The sequence below is a fragment of the Lactuca sativa genome, chromosome 7, assembly GCF_002870075.4.
Source record: "Lactuca sativa cultivar Salinas chromosome 7, Lsat_Salinas_v11, whole genome shotgun sequence".
Classification (NCBI taxonomy): Eukaryota; Viridiplantae; Streptophyta; class Magnoliopsida; order Asterales; family Asteraceae; genus Lactuca; species Lactuca sativa.
In genome coordinates, this window is record NC_056629.2 from 144181396 (window position 1) to 144205156 (window position 23761).

A 23761-nucleotide genomic window follows, 5' to 3' on the forward strand; every position below is an offset into this window, starting at 1 on the left:
GAGGTAGTTACGAATTAAAAGCCTTTAGGGGTGTTTAAGGTCCAAGAACTAGTGTGTGTTCTTGGTGTTTCTTGAAGATCTAACCAAAAGAAGTAATTTCATGGATGAAATCATGGATCTTTACTAGATAGTGTAATGGATCAACAAATCAGGGGAAGTAACATTTACATTTTGAAGATCTAGGTGAAAAATCTGATGATAGTTGAGAGAGAATCGATTTCTTGGCTTGAAGGAGTGAAAAGTGATTGAAAATGGCTAAGTCCCATGCATATATATATATATATATATATATATATATATATATATATATATATATATATATATATATATGGGACATAGCCATACACTTGGCTGTACGGCTGTACACCCCCCTCCTGGCCGTACACTCTCACACACACATATATATATATATATATATATATATATATATATATATATATATATGTGAGAGTGTACGGCCTGGAGGGGGGTGTACGGCCGTACAGCCAAGTGTATGGCCGTACACTCCTCTTGAAGGAGTGTTTGGTCCTTTTGAACAGTGATGAACTTAAGGAACACATTTCTAAACCCTAAATTTGATGGTACTAGGCTTAGAACACTCAAACAGACTCAAAACATTACAAAAAGATAGCAGAAACGAGTCTAACTTTGATTGAACTGAACGTTAGTACAAGATAGAAATTTCGGGTTGTCACACAAATGAATACCACCATTGGTCTCAAAGGATGGAAGGATATCTTAAGAGGCTCGGAAGAGATGTGTGGAGATCTATCGAAGAAGGGCCCCATTTCCCTGTTCTTACTCCTGTTCAAGCAAATGGTACTCAAGCCAGACTAGGTGGAGGTTCGGCTACAATGAAGGTTCGACTACAATGAATCGACCAACCATAGATGATCTTGACAAAATGGAAAATGATGCCATAGCCTTCTTTGAAATCTCTTGTTGTGTGGGTCCAAATAACTTTGACATCATCATCAACTACAAATCTGCCAAGGAGATTTGGGATGCGCTCAAGAATCTCTATCAAGGATCTGAAAAAGTTCAAGATAAGAAACTCACCACAGCTGTCAATGAGTTTAACAACTTTAAGGATCTTCCTGGTGAAAGTCTTGACGACTCGTTCAAACGATTCAATCTCATCATCACGAAGTTATCAAATACCGGTACAGTTCGAAGCAATCATGAAACAAACCTATAGTTTCTTAATGGCTTGGAAAGACATTGGTCTACCGCAAAGATGATTGTCCAAGGAGACATAAAGATCCATACATTGTCCTTGTTCAAGTTGTATGGAGAATTTCAGGCACAAGAATCAACTGTTTTGAAAGATTGTGCTAACCTTTGTGGACCACTTGCCCTAATAGCTCAAACCCCACAAGTCAAAACCTTAGAGTACTCATATCCCATGGAATCATCTTATCCGCTTTCATATGATAACCCATCATAGTCATGTGAAGCTGATGTTGAAACGGATGACGAAGAAGAATTTTAAAACGCCATTGCCTTGGTTAGCCAACAATTCAACCGACTACCACCAACATCATTTCGTAAAAATCAGAAGTTTACCAAACCACCTTTCAATCGCAACTTCAATCCGTAGAACAACCACTCACGATATCCTGAAAACCCTCACCATCCACCACAACCACAAAATGCACATCATTCCAAAGAGGCACTATAGTTCAAAAAACCATCAAACTTCGGTACCTCAACTGAAGAGAAAAGTGAAGTCATTATCTGCCACAAGTGCCATAAATAAAATCACTTTTCCAAATATTGCAAAGAAAATGTGGTTAACGACAAGGCATTCTATCTTAGAATGGCCCAAGAGATGGAAGAAAAAAAAGGCAAGAGCATATGTTGCTCAACTGAAGAAGGATCATCAAGTATGGTCATCCGGAGACGAAGATGAAGATTTTGACAACACCAATGGAAAAAGGAATATTTGCATGGTTGCACCTGCTGAAGAGGATAGATCGACGAAGTTAGAGAGGAATTACTGCTACATGGCCAAAAATGGCACCCTCAGCATCGTCGAACAGGTAAAAATCATGATCCATTCTAATAATTTCAACATGCATGAGTGTGAACCATACTTAGATAGACTTAATGACACGTGAGCTTCCGTCCTTTCAGACTACAACAAAGCACTAGATGAAAAGAATATAGCGTCCCAAGAGTTATATCACGTGAGAGGAAGACTTGAGGATAAGAGACTTAAGGTTGTGATGCTAGAAAATGATCTGTTGTTAGAAAAGGATGTTAGGATGTTGCATGAAACTTAGTTAGATATTGCTTAAAATCAAAGGGATTTAGCCCAAAAAGAAATTATACGTTTGAATAAATTAATAGAAAAGATTTTTAATGAAACTGAAGCAATTGAAAACTTAGTTAACAATGGGACTCTATACAACTCCTATAATTGGGGATGGTCCAATGGGTACTCAACCGATGAGAACTCAACTCCCCGATTCAATGGTGATCGACCGTATGTCCCATCGTATCATGAGTTTCATTACCTAGTAAATAATAAAGCGTTTCCCGAAGACATAAGATGCCACTTCAGTAGACTTCATGAATTGAGTAAAAAATGTGTCATCGAGGAAATTCTTCCTGAATCCCACCCATCATTGGCACAATTTCTTTCGACTCTCAATCCTCTTCAGATCTAGATGGAGAAATCATTGTGGAAGGACCAGAATCTATTGTAAAATTTCCATCCTTGCCTTCCATAAAGTGTCCAAACAATAAACCATCATTGACATACTTTGCGGTAGTCCAGTCATCCGCACAGCAGACCATAGTCAAAAACTCAGTGGCTATTCAGCCCATTCCTCATGAATTACCAATTGAAAATTTTGAATTTGGCTAATGTTCACAGAGTCCTGAACTCTCTAGTTCGGATGACTCAAGTCCTTATTTTAAAACTCATTCAAAGGTTTTCAAGAAACCACAATTAAATATTTTTGATTGTGGTTCTCCAAAAACTCAAGCAAAATTGGCTTTCAAAAAAGAACTCAGGACCCAAGGTAAAAAGCGGGATAATGACCTTAAAAACAAAACTTTCAAACAAGCCAAGTTTTTAAATCAAAAGAATTTCGAAAAGCCCATTGCTGCCAAAAATCTTTCAAAAAATATGGCAGACAAAGGATCAAACAAAAAGGAACGTGCAGTGGCAAAAACCTTTTCAAACACTCACTACTAGAAAAACAGCCTTTTACGACGCTCATTGCGCGTCGTAAAAGGCTCAGACGACGCGCAAATGCGCATCAAGGAAGGCCCTGTCATAAAGAGAGACGATGTGCTTTTGCGCGTCGTCTATAGATGACGCGCATTTACGATGCTCATTTACGACGCGCAATTACGACGCGCGTTTACGACACATAATGCGTATCAAGGAAGGCCCTGTCATAAAGGAAGTCGACATGCATTCGCGTGCCGTAACCTTACGACGTGCGTGTTAATGACATGCAATGCGTATCAAGAAAGCCCCTGTCAAGAAAGGCCATGTCATAAATGAAGATTACACACATTTTTGCGTATCATAATTTTAAATGTTAAAAAAAAATATTATTTATAGATTTACTTATTTTCAAATTAAATTTGTATTTAATGTTTCATAATAGAAGATAAAATATCAAATACAAAAAATAGAATGCATTGCATAAATTTAATGTCATACAATTATATTTCTTACAGTATATAAATTTGCATCTAATCTACTATGTACATCAAATTCCAACTAAGTAAAGTTGCATCTTGCCTTTCATAATTCCTTAAGACTAATGCTCCAAACAGCTGATTATATGGATAAGCAGTTGTACATTGGCTCATCTCACTCAATAATGACTTAGCCAAATTCAACTCCAAGTCTTTACTGTATTTTGCTGATAATGCTGCAAGATTGAAATCAAGTGGCTTCATATTCCTTTCTTCCATCAACTTTACTTGATGCACAAAATACACAGAAACAAAAAAAAACATTGTAGAGGAAGGGGTAATTTGGGAAAATATGAGGGGTATAATATAATAAGAATGCAAATACTTAATACCACTTTCATGCCATCATAGAAACCTATTGTCACTACTAGAATGTAGAACTAACTAAATTAGTTTTTTTTATCGGTTATGATTGTATCTATATAACCTAATACTACATTGCTATTAAAGAACACATTAAATCAAAATTGTAATCAGATTCGACATTTCCAACCAAAAAAAGAACAATTAATTTCTTTCTACATAAATCTGCTCCATAAGAAAACTTAAGCATACCAAGAATCTTTCTACAATTAATTTCTTTCTACATAAATCTGCTCCATATCCTTAACAGCCCCACCTAAGGAGATGGAGTGATCCTTTTCATTTTGATCCCATTCATCCAAATATGGAATCTCCATTTGTTAAAAACATACAATCAGAATTAAGAACAATATTTTATATTAAAAATAAAGGAAAATCAATAACAAAATGAAAGTGAAAATGAAGTGAATTGACATTCTAACTTTTTTCTTGAGGATAGAGTGCAACTTCAAGTCCTGATTCAGCTGTTTTATCTGTAATCTTTTGGATATGACTGAATGCCACATCTTTGAGATAGTCACCCATGCGTGTCTAAAAGAAATTGTAATTATTTTAGATAAAAGGTACATAAACTAGCACTATAACTCTAAACAAACAAACCCGTGTCCCTGTAGCTTGGGACATTTTTTCTTGCTCCTGAAGATCCATTCGAAATGACATAAAGTGATTCAGTGTCTACTGCCCTGCTTTCCCTGCAAAGTTAATCTCATCAAGTAGGTTTGGTTTGGATATATCTCTTTTTCCATGAATCTGTATAGTATAACTGTTCTGAAGTGTTGTTTCTTGTTTACATAATACCTTAATTGGTTTCTGCAATCCCAGAATTGGTGCTTTCTGTCTCTGAAATTAATCTGCTGCTAGTGCTAAATGATGATGTCCAACAACCTGAGCCTGAGAATAAAAACAACAGTCTATTCTTCATATTCATTAATTATCTTTTGAAAGGCGATAGCCTGCCTAACTGTAGTAATACTTACTAGAGGTAGAGGTGTTTGGCTTTGGGGATAAATTAGTCCAGTCAAATGGTCTTGTCTTGGTTTCTGATGCTTTGATCAAATCCGGTAGAGCTTCATTCACCTCTTTACTCCTCTCATGACTCACAAGATGACCTCCCGGAAGCTCTACCATTTTTGCAAGTGGATAAAGTCTGTGTGCAAGCCTTTTTGGATGAGATATTTGAGCAATCACATCACACCTCCCATGAATGACTGATATCAACAAACCATGGTTCCCAATCACTTCTACTTCTTTTTTAGAAATTCTGTGTGTCCAGCAGGCGTTGACCTGGCCATCAAAACCATGATTTGACTGCATCCCAGTAGCTAATATCCCTTCAACATATCCCTTATATAATACCTGTCTTCTTGTTTTAACTCCAATATGTTGTTCAAGATATTCCTGCATAGATACATGGGGTGAGGTTTAAACTGTATGTAGGATTGGATAATGGATAATATAAGCATCATCATCATATGATATGGTATAAAAGAATGAAACCTAACATGTGTGTAATGAGTGTCCAAATCAACCACTACTACAAATTGTAACCCAACAATTTGCAACTATAAAAAACCCTAATCTACCCTCCCATTTAAAACACACTTTTGGCAACATTGCCATATCATCATCTAAAAAATCAATAAATTACCCCTTTTAACCCCACCCCAAAAGGATCAAAGGAAGCCAAAAAAATAAATTGGACCCCAGAAACTAATAATAAAAAACCCAAACTGTCCAGGAATAAAAAAAACAACAAAAAACGAGTATCAACACACCAAAAAAAAAAGACTGACTGTAATTCTGTATACACATGTCTGAATAGAGATATTCTATACTATGACATCAATCATTCTGCCCTTTGATGTAAAAACACAAAACCTGAATTTTCTTGTATCAAAGGTGGAGGTTCAATCTCTCTTATGTCTACTTGTGGCATAGACTTTGAGATGTCATCCACAAAGAACGGTATGTTGCATCATACACAAATAAATATCCCCATTTTAGACGATTTTGCCCCTGCAAAGATTTTTTTCAAGTCTTGAGATATTTACCTGGAGTCGTCATCTAACAAGAATGAGCTGCTGACTGCATTGTTTGAGTCCTCTTTCATCATGACTCTCATATTTGAAATGACCCAATTATGAAATTGCCCTTAGGATTTAAGTTTTTTATGAGATGGAATTCATATTTGTTATGTGAGTAGTAACTTACTTCTGATGAAACACTGTGGGTCCCGTATTTGTCATCCTAATACATGGTGCTGATTTTGTATAGTTGTTGCATGTTAAGCACCTGCATAAATGACAAAAATGCACAATCTTGAATATAATAAAAGAGAAAAATAGAATTTAAATATTTATTACTATTAAAATAAATTTTCTTATAGGACAAAGTTTATTGGTAATTTCATTCAAAGTCTTGTTGGGCTTTTGGTGTACAACAAAGAATCCAACTTCTTGTCTGATATGCTTCAACTCATCCCATGCGGTCCCTGCATACTGTAAATAAATCAAATATTATTTACTACAAAATCAATTTTTTTAAAAATATATAAAGATATAAAAAGTTCTTACTTCCTCAGTTGCATAAAAACACCATTGCTCTAATTCAACCAATCCTCACTTCACATATTCACCATTACTAAACAAGCAACACTCACGTCTCAACAAAAAACTTCCACCAAAAAAATATATAATCATCAACATTTTTATTCAAAAAAAGTTTATATACAATAGAAACATATTTTATGCAATTTACCTGTTGAATAGCTAAACGTTGATGAATGAGAATATCTGTGTGAGTACTTTGCGCACCTAAAAAAGTAAAAATCCATAAAGGGTCAAGTAGTTTTTTTTTTATTTTTTATAAAAGAATCAGTTTAAAAGATACCCCCTCAGGAATTTGTCTACATGTGCATTTGTTGCTAGGATTTTACATTATTCTGATAAACTATAATGATACATGAATCTAAGCAGCATCCTTTTATAACAGCTAGAAAAAAGTCTTCCTAAATACTAACTGTCAAAATAATTCTGAGATGCTTGCATCCAAGAAAATGTTATCTGGTTCCAAATCAGATTCCATAACATTGTGTTAGTTTGGTAATCAAAATGGTCAAAGCATCTTCAGTTTTAAATTGGATGCATGTATAGGTTTGAATATTGGCTTCCCATAGAGCTTCCATTTGCACTTGGTTTGATTTGGAATTCTTCTAGACCAGTCACTTGAATCCACTTTAGATATGCCCACAAATGTGTCTTGAGTCTTAAATTTATTCCAATCTTAGATTTTAAGATATATTTAGCATTAGAATGTCTGATCATGATGATACACCCGGGGTTTGTTGAATTCCTTTTAAAGATGTATGTTTGTTTACAGGCGATCACAACTAGTGGCCAAAAAGGAGGAAGTTCCACGAAAGAAGGCAGTTAGTGATGAAGGTGATGACAACTGGGGACCAATTGATGGTAAGATCCCCTATTGTTCATGAGAAGCAACAACCTTTCTTTTTGGCAATTTAGCTAGGGTTTATTCTTGCACCCTCAAACTCTCATTTGCTGATCTGTTAAACTTTTGCAACTGGGGACCAACTGATCTGTTAACCTCCCCTTACAAGTTTTGCAACTCTCACATTGTCAACATTGAAATTCATCGGGTTCTTTAGGCAAACTTGTATGCATGCCTGAAATGCAAAATTAACACAAAAAAAATCAGTCATCCTTATAACTTGACCTAATGAATGATACCCATTTAACAAGAAAAGAACTGACAAGTAGTACATCTGCAATAAGAGGGCACAAAATATCTTCCTGTCCATATTGTTTGCTAGCAACAACAACTTGCATCCTTAGAATAACCTCATCTTTGTTCCTCACATCCATCGTCTCAGAACCTTTCTCAACCATATCCTCTATGATCTGGACAACCTGTAATGTAAAAATAGAGTGATGTTTATCAGTTTATGATGTTTTGTTTCTTGTAAAAATAGAGTGATGTTTATCAGTTTATCATCTTCTATCAAAATATTGCCTCTAAAGTGCCTGAATGTCACAATTTGGATGCAATCCAACGACTACCATGCTCTCAAATAGCCTAGAAGGTTCTTTCAATATCCTTTGATGCTAAAAGATTTGAAAATGATAACCAATCATCAAGAATTCAAGATTCATGAACGAAAGATAGGAGTAGAGAAAAAGAAAAAGAAAAAAGAAAGATATTACATATTTACATACCAGGGCATCCAACTGAAAGCTTGCCTATTGACGTTTTTGGCTAGTTAATACTTATGGATTGTAAGTTCTGCTTTTATCTTCAGAAGAAGGAGATAAACCTTTCAGTGCTCTGAAAACTTGATTCTGAAGCTTTTGAAGAGGACTTGTATCCCCTTTTAATGAGAATACCACTGGGCTACTTGCTTCTTCATGAGTTCCATTCCCTTTCTCCATGAGTGGAAGTCGAAGTCGAAGTCCCTTTTGTTAATAATACTAGAATTTTGTTAATAAAAATTGCAACAATACCTAGTTTAGTTCTTGCTTTCCCAACATTAAAACAGGTTTTAAGAGGGAAAGAGAAAAAAAAACGCACCATTTGTAGATCTTTGGGAGTCGACTGAGATGATACTGCCGGTCGGATTGAGGTTGTTAGGGTTTCCACGAAGATAACGACGGTAGACTAACACTGAAAGAAGAACAAGAAAGGGGTTTGAAATATTAAAGATGCAAAAACATGAAAGAATAACTTATACTGTATGGAGGAGAAATGTCACACCCCCAAACCAGACGGCGGAAACGTCCGGGGGTGGAGGACTTCATTTGTAGTATCACAACACATGCATCATAGTAATCAAAGTACAAACAACCATTGTATAATATTTACATGTGTTCAATCATTGTTTATTGAAACCAAAACAGTTATACAAAGGAAAAAGATAAGACTCATAATGGCTCCATCTTCTCAAAAAGCTCGGGGAGTACCTGTTATTATTTCCCTGAGAATACAAGTAATTTGAAAAGAGAGTATCAACAATAAGTTGAGTGAGTACATAAGTCTTTATGTTTGCATAGGTGTCTTTGTGTTTTGAATAAGAAAACCGTTCTAGAAAATCCCATATTTTTTGTGGTATGTGAAAAGTAGTTTTATTCTCATAAAACCGTCCTATTTGTAAACCATTGTATTTGTAAAACTTGTATTTGCGAGTGTGCCTGGCTTCACCAGCTGTTATTGAAATCTGTAGTATACCATTGTACTTTGTATTTTGTAAACTGGTACTTTGAAGGTGTACTTTAGTTGTTATACACTAACGTGTGGTTAATATCTTTTTAATGAGTTATTATAACCATACTAAGACATGAACGCCTGAAACAAACGCCTTGTGAGCGCTTAAACTGTTGATAACAATTGCCACTCATTGGCGTGTATGCCTGACTGTAGCTAGCAGCCTGAGTGCGGGGTTGTCAATCCCAATATAGATCTACACACAACTTGTTTCGATCCCCGGACTAGAGATTCTGGTTATAATGTCAGGGCTTTACCTTGGTTGTCTAAACTGAATCTAAACAACTTGAATTGAATGTCTCATAAAAAGCATATAAACGTTACATGTATATTAGTTATGAAAACCCAATCATTCTGAAACAAATGATTGACAGTATGTTCTTGACTTAGTATCCTGAACATGTATTTGATAAGTGTAAACCCTTGATTTGTTTTGAATTAAAACCCTTGTTGCATGTAAAGCAGTGTATTCATATGAATTATCTCTCTATGTATCATAAATTATATCTATTATAATTTATATGTACTTTATGAATTTTTAAATAACTATTTTTGCATGTAATCCTTTGCTCAACATGATACAAAGGGTGATTAACTGATGAAATAACTTTTAATTTTATATACATATACAATTTTATATATAAGTAAAATTGGAACGACCTTCGGACAAATAACTGGTACTATAACTCCACATCCAGACAAGGAAAAGGACCTAGAATGAATTATTAGTCCTAAGCCATTTAAATCTTATTTATATTAAATTATATATACAAATATGTATATTTGGGAAAAATATAAGTTTATAAAAGAGTTCAAAATTTGAAGTATTTTCGATGCTTTAAAATCATTTTATCGTGATTTGAAATCATTTATTTATAACACAAAGTTGTTGTGTTATACTTGTATTTCCCCTCGCCCCCCCCCCCCCCCCCCTTAAAACAGTAGAAATTATGAAAATACGGGGGTATGAACTCACTTGATAGGTGGTAATTCGGACAGGGTTTCGTTTCACGAAAAGGAGTTTATTTGTCGAGAAACCGGCTCAAATCTGGCAGAGTTTCGACAGGAGAGAGGATGAATTCTCGAGAATTTTAGGGCCGCACGGCTTACTTCGGGCTCGAGTCTTGATACCGGGGCTTTAAGGGTTGTATATAAGCTTAAGGGTGTGGAAAAAGTGAAAGAGAATAAAATTTGGGTTGAAAAGTGTAAAAATTTCGGAAAACCTCGCACCCTATATATAGCCCGAAGGCTCGGATCCGAATCTGGTGCGAGGCTATGCGAGACTGACACGCGGCTGATAGATGGCGAGGCGAGGACTTGTTCTTCGGACCGGAGGCTCGCTGCCTGCTGGCTCGGATTGGACCAACCCTCGGTCCAATGGAAAGGCGACACGTGCGAAGGGGTGTCCGAGGGTGGTGCGAGGCGTGTGCGAGGAGCATCCCCGGTGTGTCTCCTTGCGAGGTTGTCCGAGTGGGATTGGACCGCAGAGGTGGCCGAATCAGGAGATGACACGCGATACTTCGGTCCACTCAGCAGCCGACACGTGGAGGCTTGCATGCGAGGGGTGACGTGGCAGTCACTATTCATGCGATTTTTTCCCGTTTTTTTCTATTTTTCTTTATTTTTTTGCCAAAACTTCTAAAGTTCATAACTTTTGCATACGAACTCCGTTTTTGACGTTCTTTATGTGCACGCGTAGCTAAAATTATACTCTCCGACTTTCGTTTAGACTTCATCGGCTAATTTTGAATTTATTTTTTTATATTATTATTTTAAACAGACCGGGACGTGAATCCGTTATAAATTCATAACTTTTTCATACGACGTCCGTTTTTGTCTGTCTTTTTATCGTTGTACTACTAATGACGAGACCTTCAATTCTCATTTAGGTTGTGTCGGCTAAAAAACCACTCGATCTTTATTTCGAGTTTTTAGTTGTACACTGCTACACTGAAACTTCGAAAAATCATAACTTCCTCATACGAAGTCAGATTTTGGCGTTCTTTTTATGAAAGTTCTCGGTTTAACATAAACTATAAATTTCATTTAGATTGTTAAGGCTAGAAAGACTTTTATAAAAAATTCAGTTTTTACACTGAACAGTGTTTTGTCGGTTTTTTCGCAGATTTTCGATTGGTCATAACTTCTTCGTTATAACTCGGATTTTAGTGTTCTTTATATTTTTGGAATCCTTATTACAATCTCTATCAATTAGTTTAACCCAATTAAGATTATTTAATAATTTATTTTTGAGGGTCAATTATGTAAATATACATAGTATGCCAAAATTTCTCTTTATTTAATTAAAAAGAAGTACAATTTGACCTACACTATTACATAAGTTTGAAATAGCGGTTTGTTACATTATCCCCCCGTTAGAGAGAATTTCGTCCCGAAATTTACTTTACAGATAGACTAGGGAAAAAGATGTGGGTATTTTTGTTGCATTAGATCCTCCCGCTCCCATGTGAATTCAGGTCCCCGCTTTGCATTCCAGTGGACCTTCACTATCGGGATGCGGCTTTGTTTGGTTTTCTTAACTTCCCTGTCTAGTATCTCTACGGGTTCTTCCACAAAATTGAGGCTCTCGTTTAACTCGATTTCCTCGAGTGGTATCACAAGAGTCTCGTCGGAAAGACACTTTTTCATGTTCGAAACATGGAAGGTAGGATGAATGTTACTTAGTTCTTGGGGTAATCGAAGTTTGTAAGCTACAGGGCCGATTTGGGCAAGAATCTCGAATGGTCCTATATACCTTGAGTTCATTTTGTCATGCTTTCCAAAGCGTATCATGCCTTTCCAGGATGAGACCTTTAGCAAAACTCGGTCGCCAACCTGGAATTCCAAGGGTTTTCTCCTTTTGTCTGCGTAGCTTTTCTGTCTATCTCTGGAAGCTTTAAGTCGTTCCCGAATTTGTACGATCTTTTCGGTAGTTTCTCGAATAATTTCTGGACCAGTGAGAGCACTGTCAGGAGTTTGACCTCTAGCTAGCTGCGTGTCACCCACTTCAGCCCAGCACAGAGGGGATCTGCACTTGCGGCCATAGAGGGCTTCGAATGGAGCACCTTTTATGCTAGTGTGATAATTGTTGTTATAAGAGAACTCAGCAAGGGGTAAATGAATATCCCATGCCTTCCCAAAGTCTATCACGCAAGCTCGTAACATATCTTCTAACGTTTGAATCGTCCTTTCACTTTGTCCATCGGTTTGCGGATGGTAGGCTGTGCTGATGTCTAGCCTAGTTCCCAGAGCGTTTTGTAAAGATTGCCAAAAACGAGAGGTGAATCTACTATCTCGGTCTGAAATAATAGATATTGGTACACCATGTAGTCTAACAATCTCTTTGAGGTATCTTCTAGTTAGCTTTTCCATCTTGTCGGCCTCCTTGATTGGTAAGAAGTGTGCGGATTTGGTTAATCTATCGACGATTACCCAAAAAGTATCATAACCACTTGATGTCTTGGGTAACTTGGTTATGAAATCCCTTGTAATCCGCTCCCACTTCCATTCAGGGATTTCAGGTTGTTGTAATAAACCTGAAGGTTTCTGGTACTCTACCTTAATTTTGGCGCAAGTAAGGCACTTGCCCATGAAGGTAGCGATTTCGGCCTTCATGTTAGGCCACCAATATAGCTTCTTAAGGTCCAGATACATCTTGTATGAACCTGGGTGGATGGAGTATCGGGTTTTGTGTGCTTCATTCATAACCACATCTCTGTAACCACCGAATTTTGGTGTCCAGATCCGGTTCATGAAGTAATAGACTCCATTATCCCTGACTTCGAAGTTCTTATCCATTCCTCTCAGAGTTTCACCTGCTACGTTTTTGGGTTTCAAGGCTTCAAGTTGAGCTTCCTTGATCTGTGTGGACAGATGTGAATGGATTGTCATGGTCAACGACTTTACCCGGCGTCCCGAGTATTCTTTTCTACTAAGGGCGTCAGCTAATACGTTTGCTTTACTAGGGTGATAACGAATTTCACACTCGTAATCGTTCAGTAGCTCCACCCATCGTCGTTATCTCATATTCAACTCTTTCTGATCGAAGATGTGTTGGAGACTTTTATGGTCCGTGAATATTGTGCATTTCGTGCCATATAAGTAATGTCTCTAAATCTTCAGAGCAAACACCACTGCTCCTAGTTCAAGGTCATGTGTTGTATAGTTGACTTCATGTGTCTTTAGCTGTCTTGAGGCGTAGCATATAACCTTTCCTCTTTGCATAAGAACACATCCAAGCCCTTGATTAGAAGCATCACAGTACACTTCGAAATCCTCTGTCCCTTCAGGGAGAGACAGGATTGGTGCACTACACAAGGCTCGCTTCAGTATTTGGAACGCTGTTTCTTGCTTTTCTCCCCAGCTAAAAGTTACACCCTTTTGGGTCAGAGTAGTAAGAGGCTTAGCTATTCGAGAGAAATTTTGAATGAATCTGCGATAATAGCAAGCAAGACCTAAGAATTGACGGATTTCTGTAGGTGTTTTGGGTGCTGACCAGTTTTCAATTGCCTTTATTTTGGAAGGGTCGACGTGTATTCCTTCTGAACTGACCACGTGACCTAGGAAATCTACCTTCCTGATCCAAAATTCACACTTTGAAAACTTCGCATAGAGCTTCTCCGACCTAAGTGTTTGTAATATTTGACGAAGATGTTGGCCATGTTCCTCTTTTCTCTTTGAGTAGATTAGGATATCGTCAATGAAGACTATAACGAATTTTTCCAAGAATGGACGACACACTCTGTTCATTAGGTCCATGAACACTGCAGGTGCATTCGTCAATCCGAATGGCATCACTATAAACTCGTAATGACCATAACGAGTTCTGAACGCGGTTTTGGGAACGTCTTCCTCCAAAATTCGTAACTGGTGATACCCGGATCTTAAGTCTATTTTCGAGAAGTAGTTCGCCCCTTGAAGTTGGTCGAACAGATCGTCAATGCGAGGCAGAGGGTATCGATTCTTGATGGTAAGTTTATTCAGCTCGCGGTAGTCTATACACATGCGGAATGATCCATCCTTCTTCTTTACAAACAAAACCGGTGCTCCCCAAGGTTAGAAGCTTGGTCTTATGAAATCTTTGCTTAGGAGTTCGTTAAGTTGGCTGGATAATTCTTGCATCTCAGAAGGTGCAAGACGATAGGGGGATTTGGCTATGGGGGTAGCTCCAGGGATTAGGTCGATTCGGAATTCGACTTGTCGTTCGGGAGGCACCCCTGGAAGATCATCGGGAAATACATCGGAAAAGTTGCAGACCTCAGGAATGCTTGCGATATCTTTCACTTCTTGCTTTTTGTCTACCACATGAGCCAGGAATGCACAATACTCCTTGCGAAGGTATTTCTGTGCCTTGATGCAAGAAATGATCTGAAGGTTCGTTCCGGGTTTGTCGCCATAGATAATAAGAGTTTCGTTAGTTGGCTAGTTCAAACGAATAACTCTTTCATAACATAGGATGTCGGCATGGTTGGGGCACAACCAATCCATACCTATTATGATGTCAAAACTTTTGATAGAGACCGGCATAAGGTCTATTGGGAAAGACAAGTCATTTAACGTAAGGGTACATCCTATGTATATAACATTGGTGGATTCGGATTTCCCGTTAGCCATTTCTACTGTGAAGGTTTTATTTAGTGGTTGGGAGTTCTGGTTTAGTAGATGTTTAAAGTTATGGCTCATGAAGCTCCTCTCGGCACCACAATCAAAAAGAATGCATGCATTAGTATTGTTGAAAAAGAACGTACCCGTGACCACAGCAGGGTCTGCCACCGCTTCTTCGTGACCTAGTGCTAGAATTCTCCCAACCCTACTGGCATTTCCAGCTTTTGGATAATCTTTCTTGAAATTCCCCACATCACCGCATTGGTAGCATGCTCGACTTACTCCAGCGGCAGGTACTTGGTTAAGGGGTTGAGGGGGTGTTCGACAGAATCTGGCAGTATGCCCTTTCCTGTTGCAGTTACGACACTGCATTTCAGGGCAATTTCCGATGTGGTGAAAATTGCACTTGTTGCATTTAGGGAGACTACCGGCATAGGGCTTAGTTGGTGCGGGGTAGTTACGGGCAACAGCAGGTGCAGTAGTAGGTATGGTAGCAGGCACAGTAGTAGCATGGACTGCCACTATTTGTTGCTTCTTTGAAGGTTCCAGAGGAGATTTTCCCTTCCTTTTGTTCTAACCCTTCTTCTTGATGTTGTTGTTGTTCTCCCTAGGTTGTTCTGGGGCAGTAACCATAGAGTTTTGACGGTTTCCGTGGTCAGTAAGTGACTGTGCCAGTTCCTTGGCACTGTCAAAGGTGACATGTTTAGATGCAATGACAATTGCTTGTATCTGGGGCGACAGTCCCCAAATATACGTTTCAATCTTTTTGCTCTCTGGAGCAACCATTTCCGGACACAGAATCGCCAAGTCACAGAATCGATTCGTGTAAGTCGTTATGTCGGCACCGACCATAGTAATACCCCAGAGTTCTTGTTCTAATTTCTGAATTTCCCCTTGTGGGCAGTATTCACGCATCAGCATGATTTTTAGGTTCTCCCAGCTTATAGTATTAGCCACTACCAAAGTTAGTGACGTAACATGGCCATTCCAGCATGTTAGGGCTCTATCTAAGAAAGTAAAGGCAGCAAATTTAACTTTGCTACCCTCTGGACAGGAGCAGATTTCAAAGACTGCTTCTATCTTCTCAATCCATTTCCTTAAAACCATTACTCCTCCAGTTCCATTAAAGGTCTTGGGTTTGGCATTCGAGAAGTCTTTATAAGTGCACTCCCTCGAGTGCTCATGACCCTCGACAAGGTTAGAAGGACGTGGATCAGCTCCTGACCCACTAGTACCGACAGCATTGATATTAGATAAGGCAGCCGCTACAGCTGCCGTGACTGCCGCTTGGAACATGGCAGCATCGAATTGAGGGGGTGGTGGTGGAGGTGGCGTCGGTGCTTCCGGTTCATTGTTACGCCTTGGATTCCTACGACGAGGCATCTTTTTTTTTTTATAAAAGTCAATAAAAAGATAGTGAGATATCAAGAATGAATATGAATTTGATATCTCTGAACTTAAACACTTAATTCAACAAGAATCTTGTAAAGAATTGAAAATAAATGTCCACTGCAAGTATAACTTGCAATAAGGTAATATAAACTGGAGTGATTATTTTTCAAAGAGTATCTAAATACATGTCGATTGAGTTGATATCTATGTAATTTGTATATGAGACCTTCAAGCAGGTCCATAATACTATGAAAGTATCGATATTAAACCGACCTACCGAAAATAAAATTTTTCGCGGCCGTATCGAAAAGTATGAAAAACAACACTGGAACATATCCTTAATCCCAAAACTTTGGAATGGAAGGTTTGTGAAAATTGTAATAGCTCTTGTTGAAGTAAGGTGCTTATTATTTTATTGATGCTTGATTTTGTACATGTCCTGAAAGTAGTCTATACATTCAGTGTATTAAACTAGAAAAGTAGTGTAAACACTACTTGCGACGGTTGCTGCGACGGTTACTGGATTCCGCTTCGTCTTGCGATTTCCAGCGCCTTTCTTGGGCAGCTTGATGCTCCCTTAGTTCTTTGATTTTTGATTTAGCAGCATTAATTTGCCTTTGAAGGGCCTCAGTATGGTGCTGGGTATCATCTTACATCTCGTCAAGACGAAGGATATCAGCAGTGTTAGCCTGCGCAGCCGCATTCACTTCTAGGATACGATTGATTGACATCCTTGATTGATCGAATTGTCAGGCAATTCGGTTCACTATAACTGGAAGAGCTCTGTCGGCTGTTCCTCCTTCTGAGACATTATAAAAACCTCGTGCCATTCCGTAGGGAGGGCGTCGGCCGTCTTGTCGACTCCAATAGTTTATGTATTGGCCCCACTCGGGTATGGGGATTGCTTCCTCTTGTCTCGGGGGACGTATCCCCGGGTTGCAGACTTGTGGCTCTGTATCTGTACCGCTTAATTCGCTGTCCTCAAACGGTTCTTCATCGAATCTTCTTCTGGATCCTCTTCTGGATCTTCCTATATCCATCCTTGATTGCCATGATTTGGAAAATAAGGGTCCCCTGGTAGATGATGTCCTGCCATTGTGTCTGTACGAGAATGAGGTTATGAGAAATGCCTGAAAAGAAAACTAAAGCATATCGATGTTTATAATATTCTTATAGTTTTTTATATTCTGTTCTTAGAGTTTCTTTGGTAGTTGGTAAGTTTTAGACATGTCACAACACTACTATCACTCCCAAACACATGTTGGTCATGTCTGAAATCAATATTGTTGATCAGGCTATATTAATTCTAGATATGATTACATAACAGCCCGGGTTTAACTGTAATGTTCAACATCCAAATACTTTTAAGTTCTTATGACTATGTACTTGTAGGTATGAGGGTTAGTATACTTCTTTAAAAATACTTAAAATTCTTTAAAAGTATACTTGTAGTCAGAGCTCTTAGGCCCAATGTATTTATAGTTTGTATATCTTTTATGGATTGATATACTGAGTTCACTATAAACAATGCTCTGATACCAATCTGTCACACCCCCAAACCAGACGGCGGAAACGTCCGGGGGTGGAGGACTTCATTTGTAGTATCACAACACATGCATCATAGTAATCAAAGTACAAACAACCATTGTATAATATTTACATGTGTTCAATCATTGTATATTGAAACCAAAACAGTTATACAAAGGAAGAAGATAAGACTAATAATGGCTCCATCTTCTCAAAAAGCTCGGGGAGTACCTGTTATTATTTCCCTGAGAATACAAGTAATTTGAAAAGAGAGTATCAACAATAAGTTGAGTGAGTACATAAGTCTTTATGTTTGCATAGGTGTCTTTGTGTTTTGAATAAGAAAACCGTTCTAGAAAATCCCATATTTTCTGTGGTATGTGAAAAGTAGTTTTATTCTCATAAAATCGTCCAATTTGTAAACCATTGTATTTGTAAAACTTGTATTTGAGAGTGTGCGTGGCTTCACCAGCTGTTATTGAAAACTATAGTATACCATTGTACTTTGTATTTTGTAAACTGGTACTTTGAAGGTGTACTTCAGTTGTTATACACTAACGTGTGGTTAATATCTTTTTAATGAGTTATTATAACCATACTAAGACATGAATGCCTGAAACAAACGCCTTGTGAGCGCTTAAACTGTTGATAACAATTGCCACTCATTAGCGTGTATGCGTGACTGTAGCTAGCAGCCTGAGTGCGGGGTTGTCAATCCCAATATAGATCTACACAAAACTTGTTTCGATCCCCGGAATAGAGATTCTAGTTATAATGTCAGGGCTTTACCTTGGTTGTCTAAACTGAATCTAAACAACCTGAATTGAATGTCTCATAAAAAGCATATAAACCTTACATGTATATTAGTTATGAAAACCCAATCATTCTGAAACAAATGATTGACAGTATGTTCTTGACTTAGTATCCCGAACATGTATTTGATAAGTGTAAACCCTTGATTTGTTTTGAATTAAAACCCTTGTTGCATGTAAAGCAGTGTATTCATATGAATTATCGCTCTATGTATCATAAATTATACCTATTATAATTTATATGTACTTTATGAATTTGTAAATAACTATTTTTGAATGTAATCCTTTGCTCAACATGTTACAAAGGGTGATTAACTGATGAAATAACTTCTAATTTTATATACATATACAATTTTATATATAAGTAAAATTGGAACGACCTTCGGACAAATAACTGGTACTATAAGTCCACATCCAGACAAGGAAAAGGACCTAGAATGAATTATTAGTCCTAAGCCATTTAAATCTTATTTATATTAAATTATATATATAAATATGTATATTTGGGAAAAATATAAGTTTATAAAAGAGTTCAAAATTTGAAGTATTTTCGATGCGTTAAAATCATTTTATCGTGATTTGAAATCATTTATTTATAACACAAAGTTGTTGTGTTATACTTGTATTCCCCCCCCCCCCCCCCCCTTAAAATAGTAGAAATTATGAAAATACGGGGGTATGAACTCACTTGATAGGTGGTAATTCGGACAGGGTTTCGTTTCACGAAAAGGAGTTTATTTGTCGAGAAACCGGCTCAAATCGGGCAGAGTTTCGACAGGAGAGAGGATGAATTCTCGAGAATTTCAGGCCTGCACAGCTTACTTCGGGCTCGAGTCTTGATACCGGGGCTTTAAGGGTTGTATATAAGCTTAAGGGTGTGGAAAAAGTGGAAGATAATAAAATTTGGGGTGAAAAGTGTAAAAATTTCGGAAACCCTTGCACCCTATATATAGCCCGAAGGCTCGGATCCGAGGCTGGTGCGAGGCTATGCGAGACTGACACGCGGCTGACAGATGGCGAGGCGAGGACTTGTTCTTCGGACCGGAGGCTCGCTACTGGCTGGCTCGGATTGGACCAACCCTCGATCCAATGGAAAGGCGACACGTGCGAAGGGGTGTCCGAGGGTGGTGCGAGGCTTGTGCGAGGAGCATCCCCGGTGTGTCTCCTTGCGAGGCTGTCCGAGTGGGATTGGACCGCAGAGGTGGCCGAATCAGGAGATGAAACGTGATACTTCGGTCCACTCAGCAGCCGACACGTGGAGGCTCGCATGTGAGGGGTGACGTGGCAGTCACTATTCATGCGATTTTTCCCGGTTTTTTTCTATTTTTCTTTATTTTTTTGCCAAAACTTGTAAAATTCATAACTTTTGCATACGAACTCTGTTTTTGACGTTCTTTATATGCACGCGTAGCTAAAATTATACTCTACGACTTTCGTTTAGACTTCGTCGGCTAATTTTGATTTTATTTTTTTATATTATTATTTTAAACAGACTGGGACGTGAATCCGTTATAAATTCATAACTTTTTCATAGGACGTCCGTTTTTGTCTGTCTTTTTATCGTTGTACTACTAATGACGAGATCTTCAATTCTTGTTTAGGTTGTGTCGGCTAAAAAACCACTCGATCTTTATTTCGAGTTTTTAGCTGTACACTCCTATACTGAAACTTTGAAAAATCATAACTTCCTCATACGAAGTCAGATTTTGGCGTTCTTTTTATGAAAGTTCTCGGTTTAACATAAACTATAACTTTCATTTAGATTGTTAAGGCTAGAAAGCCTTTTATCAAAATTTCAGTTTTTACACTGAATAGTGTTTTGCCGGTTTTGTCGCGGATTTTCGATTGGTCATAACTTCTTCGTTATAACTCGGATTTTAGTGTTCTTTATATTTTTGGAAACCTTATTACAATCTCTATCACTTGGTTTAACCCAATTAAGATTATTTAATAATTTATTTTTGAGGGTCAATTATGTAAATATACATAGTATGCCAAAATTTCTCTTTATTTAATTAAAAAGAAGTACAATTTGACCTACACTATTACATAAGTTTGAAATAACGGTTTGTTACAAGAAACTTACCTAAAGTTGCAGGAGAAGAAGTGTTTGTGCAATCAGAGTAGTTTTAGGGTTTCCTTCAGTTACTCCCTTCACATCTCTGACAATCTTCATCTATGGAGGAGAGAGATGAGAGAAAACCCGGTAGAGGCGGAGATACAAGAAGGTGGATGCATCGATTAGGGAGAAAACAAACTCAAAGTGTGGAGTGAAGTCGGATTTAGGAGAAGTTGTACCAGTTTTAGGGAGAAATCGAACCAGTTGGTATATGTTGTTGATCTTCTTTGCCAGGATTACTGGCCCATGAATAGAGAGAAAGGTTAGTGTTTCTTAATTTAGAGAAAGGTTAGGATTGATAGAATTTACGAGAAAGATCTTGCGGAAGGAGTTGATAAAGCCCGAGGCTGTGATGATGACCATATGGGATAACGAACGGCTGACTCCGGCGTAGGTGCAATATGCGTGCATTGATGCTTTTTCTGAGTTATAGAATGGGGAGGTTCTTGATTGTGAGAACCTGAACTAATTCGAAGTTGAATTCACAGTTTTTGATCCAAGGCACCGTTTCTCAAGAACAAATTAGTGTTCTTAATATTTAGGGATTTATGATTTAGGGTGATTTGGGGAGTCGTAGTAGGCGTGATGTTCAATTTTTTGGGAATGAAAAATGGTTGTGAATGATTTAGGGTTCTTAGCAGAGGATTTGATTTTAGAAGGAGAAGAAGGAGTATCGGGCGGGGTGTTTAATTTTTTTGGGATTTCATTTCCCAAAAAAATACGTAGAACGCACCTTCATAAAAAACATAAAGCGACGCCTTTACACGATACACTTTTTATGATAGGTGCCCTCTGTATTTCTTTTTTTCTTTTCTTTTCTGACACTAATGTCAAGGCACGCATAAATGTGTGTCCTCTATCCTTCAAATTTTAGAAGAGATAACATTATTTTTAAGGCGCACGTTTTTGCGTATCTTAAATCACTGCGTGTCGTTGTTTGCGCGTCATTAAAGGGCTGTTTTCTAGTAGTGACTCCTACAAAATTCCAAAAGAAAGTCACGTCTTTCCGAAATTATTCCTTAAACGATCCAAAGTGGAAAGGTATTTTACCAACTCCTAAACCTTCAAAATTGAATCAATTCGACATCAAGTCAAAACCTAGGAGTAATTCACATGCCAAAACTTTTTCAAATTCCAAGGGAACTATAGTCAAATCCCACCCATGGACCGGTCACAAGTCTTCAACCACACCCTTTAGACCGTTGACCAAGTCCGGTGTCTAGATAAACGGGAAAAACCTTTCCTTTGGATTTTATCTGCTAAAACCATCTCGTCCAATCCAACCTCGTAACATCACTAAAGTTGCAAAACACCCAGGACTACGTCTAAAAATTGACACATAATATGTTCCTAAGACTCATGTGCATGCATCCAGTAAGAAAGTTTATCATGTGACCCCGAGATCCAAACTTGTTTGGGTGCCCAAACTAACCCATTAATTTCTCTGGTAATGTGCAAGGAGGAACAAGAAGAGGAGTGGTTAATCGATAATGCCTGCTCCTTACACATGACTGGAAAGTTAGAATACCTTTGCGACTTCAGGTCAATCTGTAACGGTGGACACATCACATTCGAAAATAATGCAAATGGAATCATCAGGGGTTACGGTGTATTCACCACAGGAAATTTTTCAATTCAAAAGGTTGCTTATGTAGAAGGCCTCAAGCATAACTTAATCAACGTGGGCCAACTATTCATCCTCTGAAATTGCTACATAATGAAAAATGATAGAAACACCTGCTTGATCAAATCCAAAGTTGAAGGGACAATGTATCCTTTGGATGTCTCACTGATCATTGGCAAATCGCAGTTGTGTTTTCTATCAAAAGCAGTATCCGAAGTTAGTTGGTAGTGCCACGGCAAGCTAACTCGTCTCAAGTTCAGATACATCAACAACCTGGTCACCAAAGAACTATTTTGTGGTCTCCCAATCTTAAAGTTCAAAAACAATATGTTGTGCGCAACTTGTGAGTGTGTAAAACAAACCAAGGGAAGTCATCCTCTGATTACCGACTCTTCAATAGTTGAGCCTTTAGAGCTACTATATATTGATCTCTGCAATCCATCTACCGTAGCCAGTCTTCATCACAATAAATACATTCTGGTTATAGTTGATGACTTTACTGGATTCACTTGGGTCTTCTTCCTAAGACTCAAATCTGACACACCGCAGGTCATGATCAACTTTATCAAATAAATAAAGCTCCAAATCAAGCTACCAGTCAGAAGGATAAGAAGTGATAATGTAATAGAATTCACTAATCAACTCTTGAATACTTTCTTGGCTTCCAAAGACATCAGTCACAAGTTTTCATCTCCCTACACACCATAACAAAAGGGAGTAGTAGAGCGAAAAAATCACACATTGGATGAAGCAGTTAGATCGATGTTAAACTTTGCCAACCTTCCTCTCTACTTCTGGGTCGAAGCAGTGGCAACTACATGCTTTGTTCAAAGCTGAAGCATCATTTGCAAACGTCTTAACAAGACTCTGTATGAGGGTCTCAACTACATGCTTTGTTCAAAGCTGAAGCATCACCTTGACATATTTGCACCGAAATCAGATGAAGGCATTTTCTTGTCTACTTAACTAATAAAGTGTCCTACAGGGTTCTCATTAGACGTACAAGATTGATAGTCGAAAGCTTCGATGTGAAATTTGATTACTATTATGTCCGCAACATTGCTCCGTCAATGAAACAAAATCTATCCTAGAAAGTGATATCGCAGCCTCTTCGGGTCCCCCTAAACATATTTGAAATCAACTATGATGATCTTTTTGATCCCGCAGAGACAACTCATGTCTCTGAAATCATGGTGTCACCAGTAGCTCAACAACAACATTCTGAAGTATCTAGTCCAACCGTATCTTAAGATTTGACACTCAATACTTCCACCTTGCCGGTTGAGGGGGAAAGTTGTTATGCAGTTCAAATGACAACCATCGAGG

General features: G+C 38.0%; 1 protein-coding gene and 1 pseudogene across 1 annotated transcript; both read right to left on the bottom strand.

Annotated features, from left to right (window-relative positions):
* Positions 1 to 4882: 4882 nt before the first annotated feature.
* LOC111904317 (uncharacterized) lies at positions 4883 to 5487 on the bottom strand. Its single transcript, XM_023900086.1, has 2 exons — positions 5061 to 5487; positions 4883 to 4974 (listed from the first exon to the last, which is right to left on the bottom strand). The coding sequence occupies exons 1-2, from the start codon at positions 5485 to 5487 to the stop codon at positions 4883 to 4885; spliced, it is 519 nt and encodes a 172-aa protein (XP_023755854.1).
* Positions 5488 to 5929: 442 nt separating this feature from the next.
* On the bottom strand, positions 5930 to 8528 carry LOC111904316 (myosin-17-like; annotated as a pseudogene).
* Positions 8529 to 23761: the final 15233 nt, after the last annotated feature.

Bases quoted from the DNA above. Each gene is read 5' to 3' on its own strand.
- LOC111904317 (XM_023900086.1), bottom strand. From the start codon at position 5,487: ATGCAGGAATATCTTGAACAACATATTGGAGTTAAAACAAGAAGACAG. The intron at 4,975-5,060 runs GTAAGTATTACT...TTTTATTCTCAG, and splicing joins GCCAAACACCTCTACCTCTA to GCTCAGGTTGTTGGACATCA.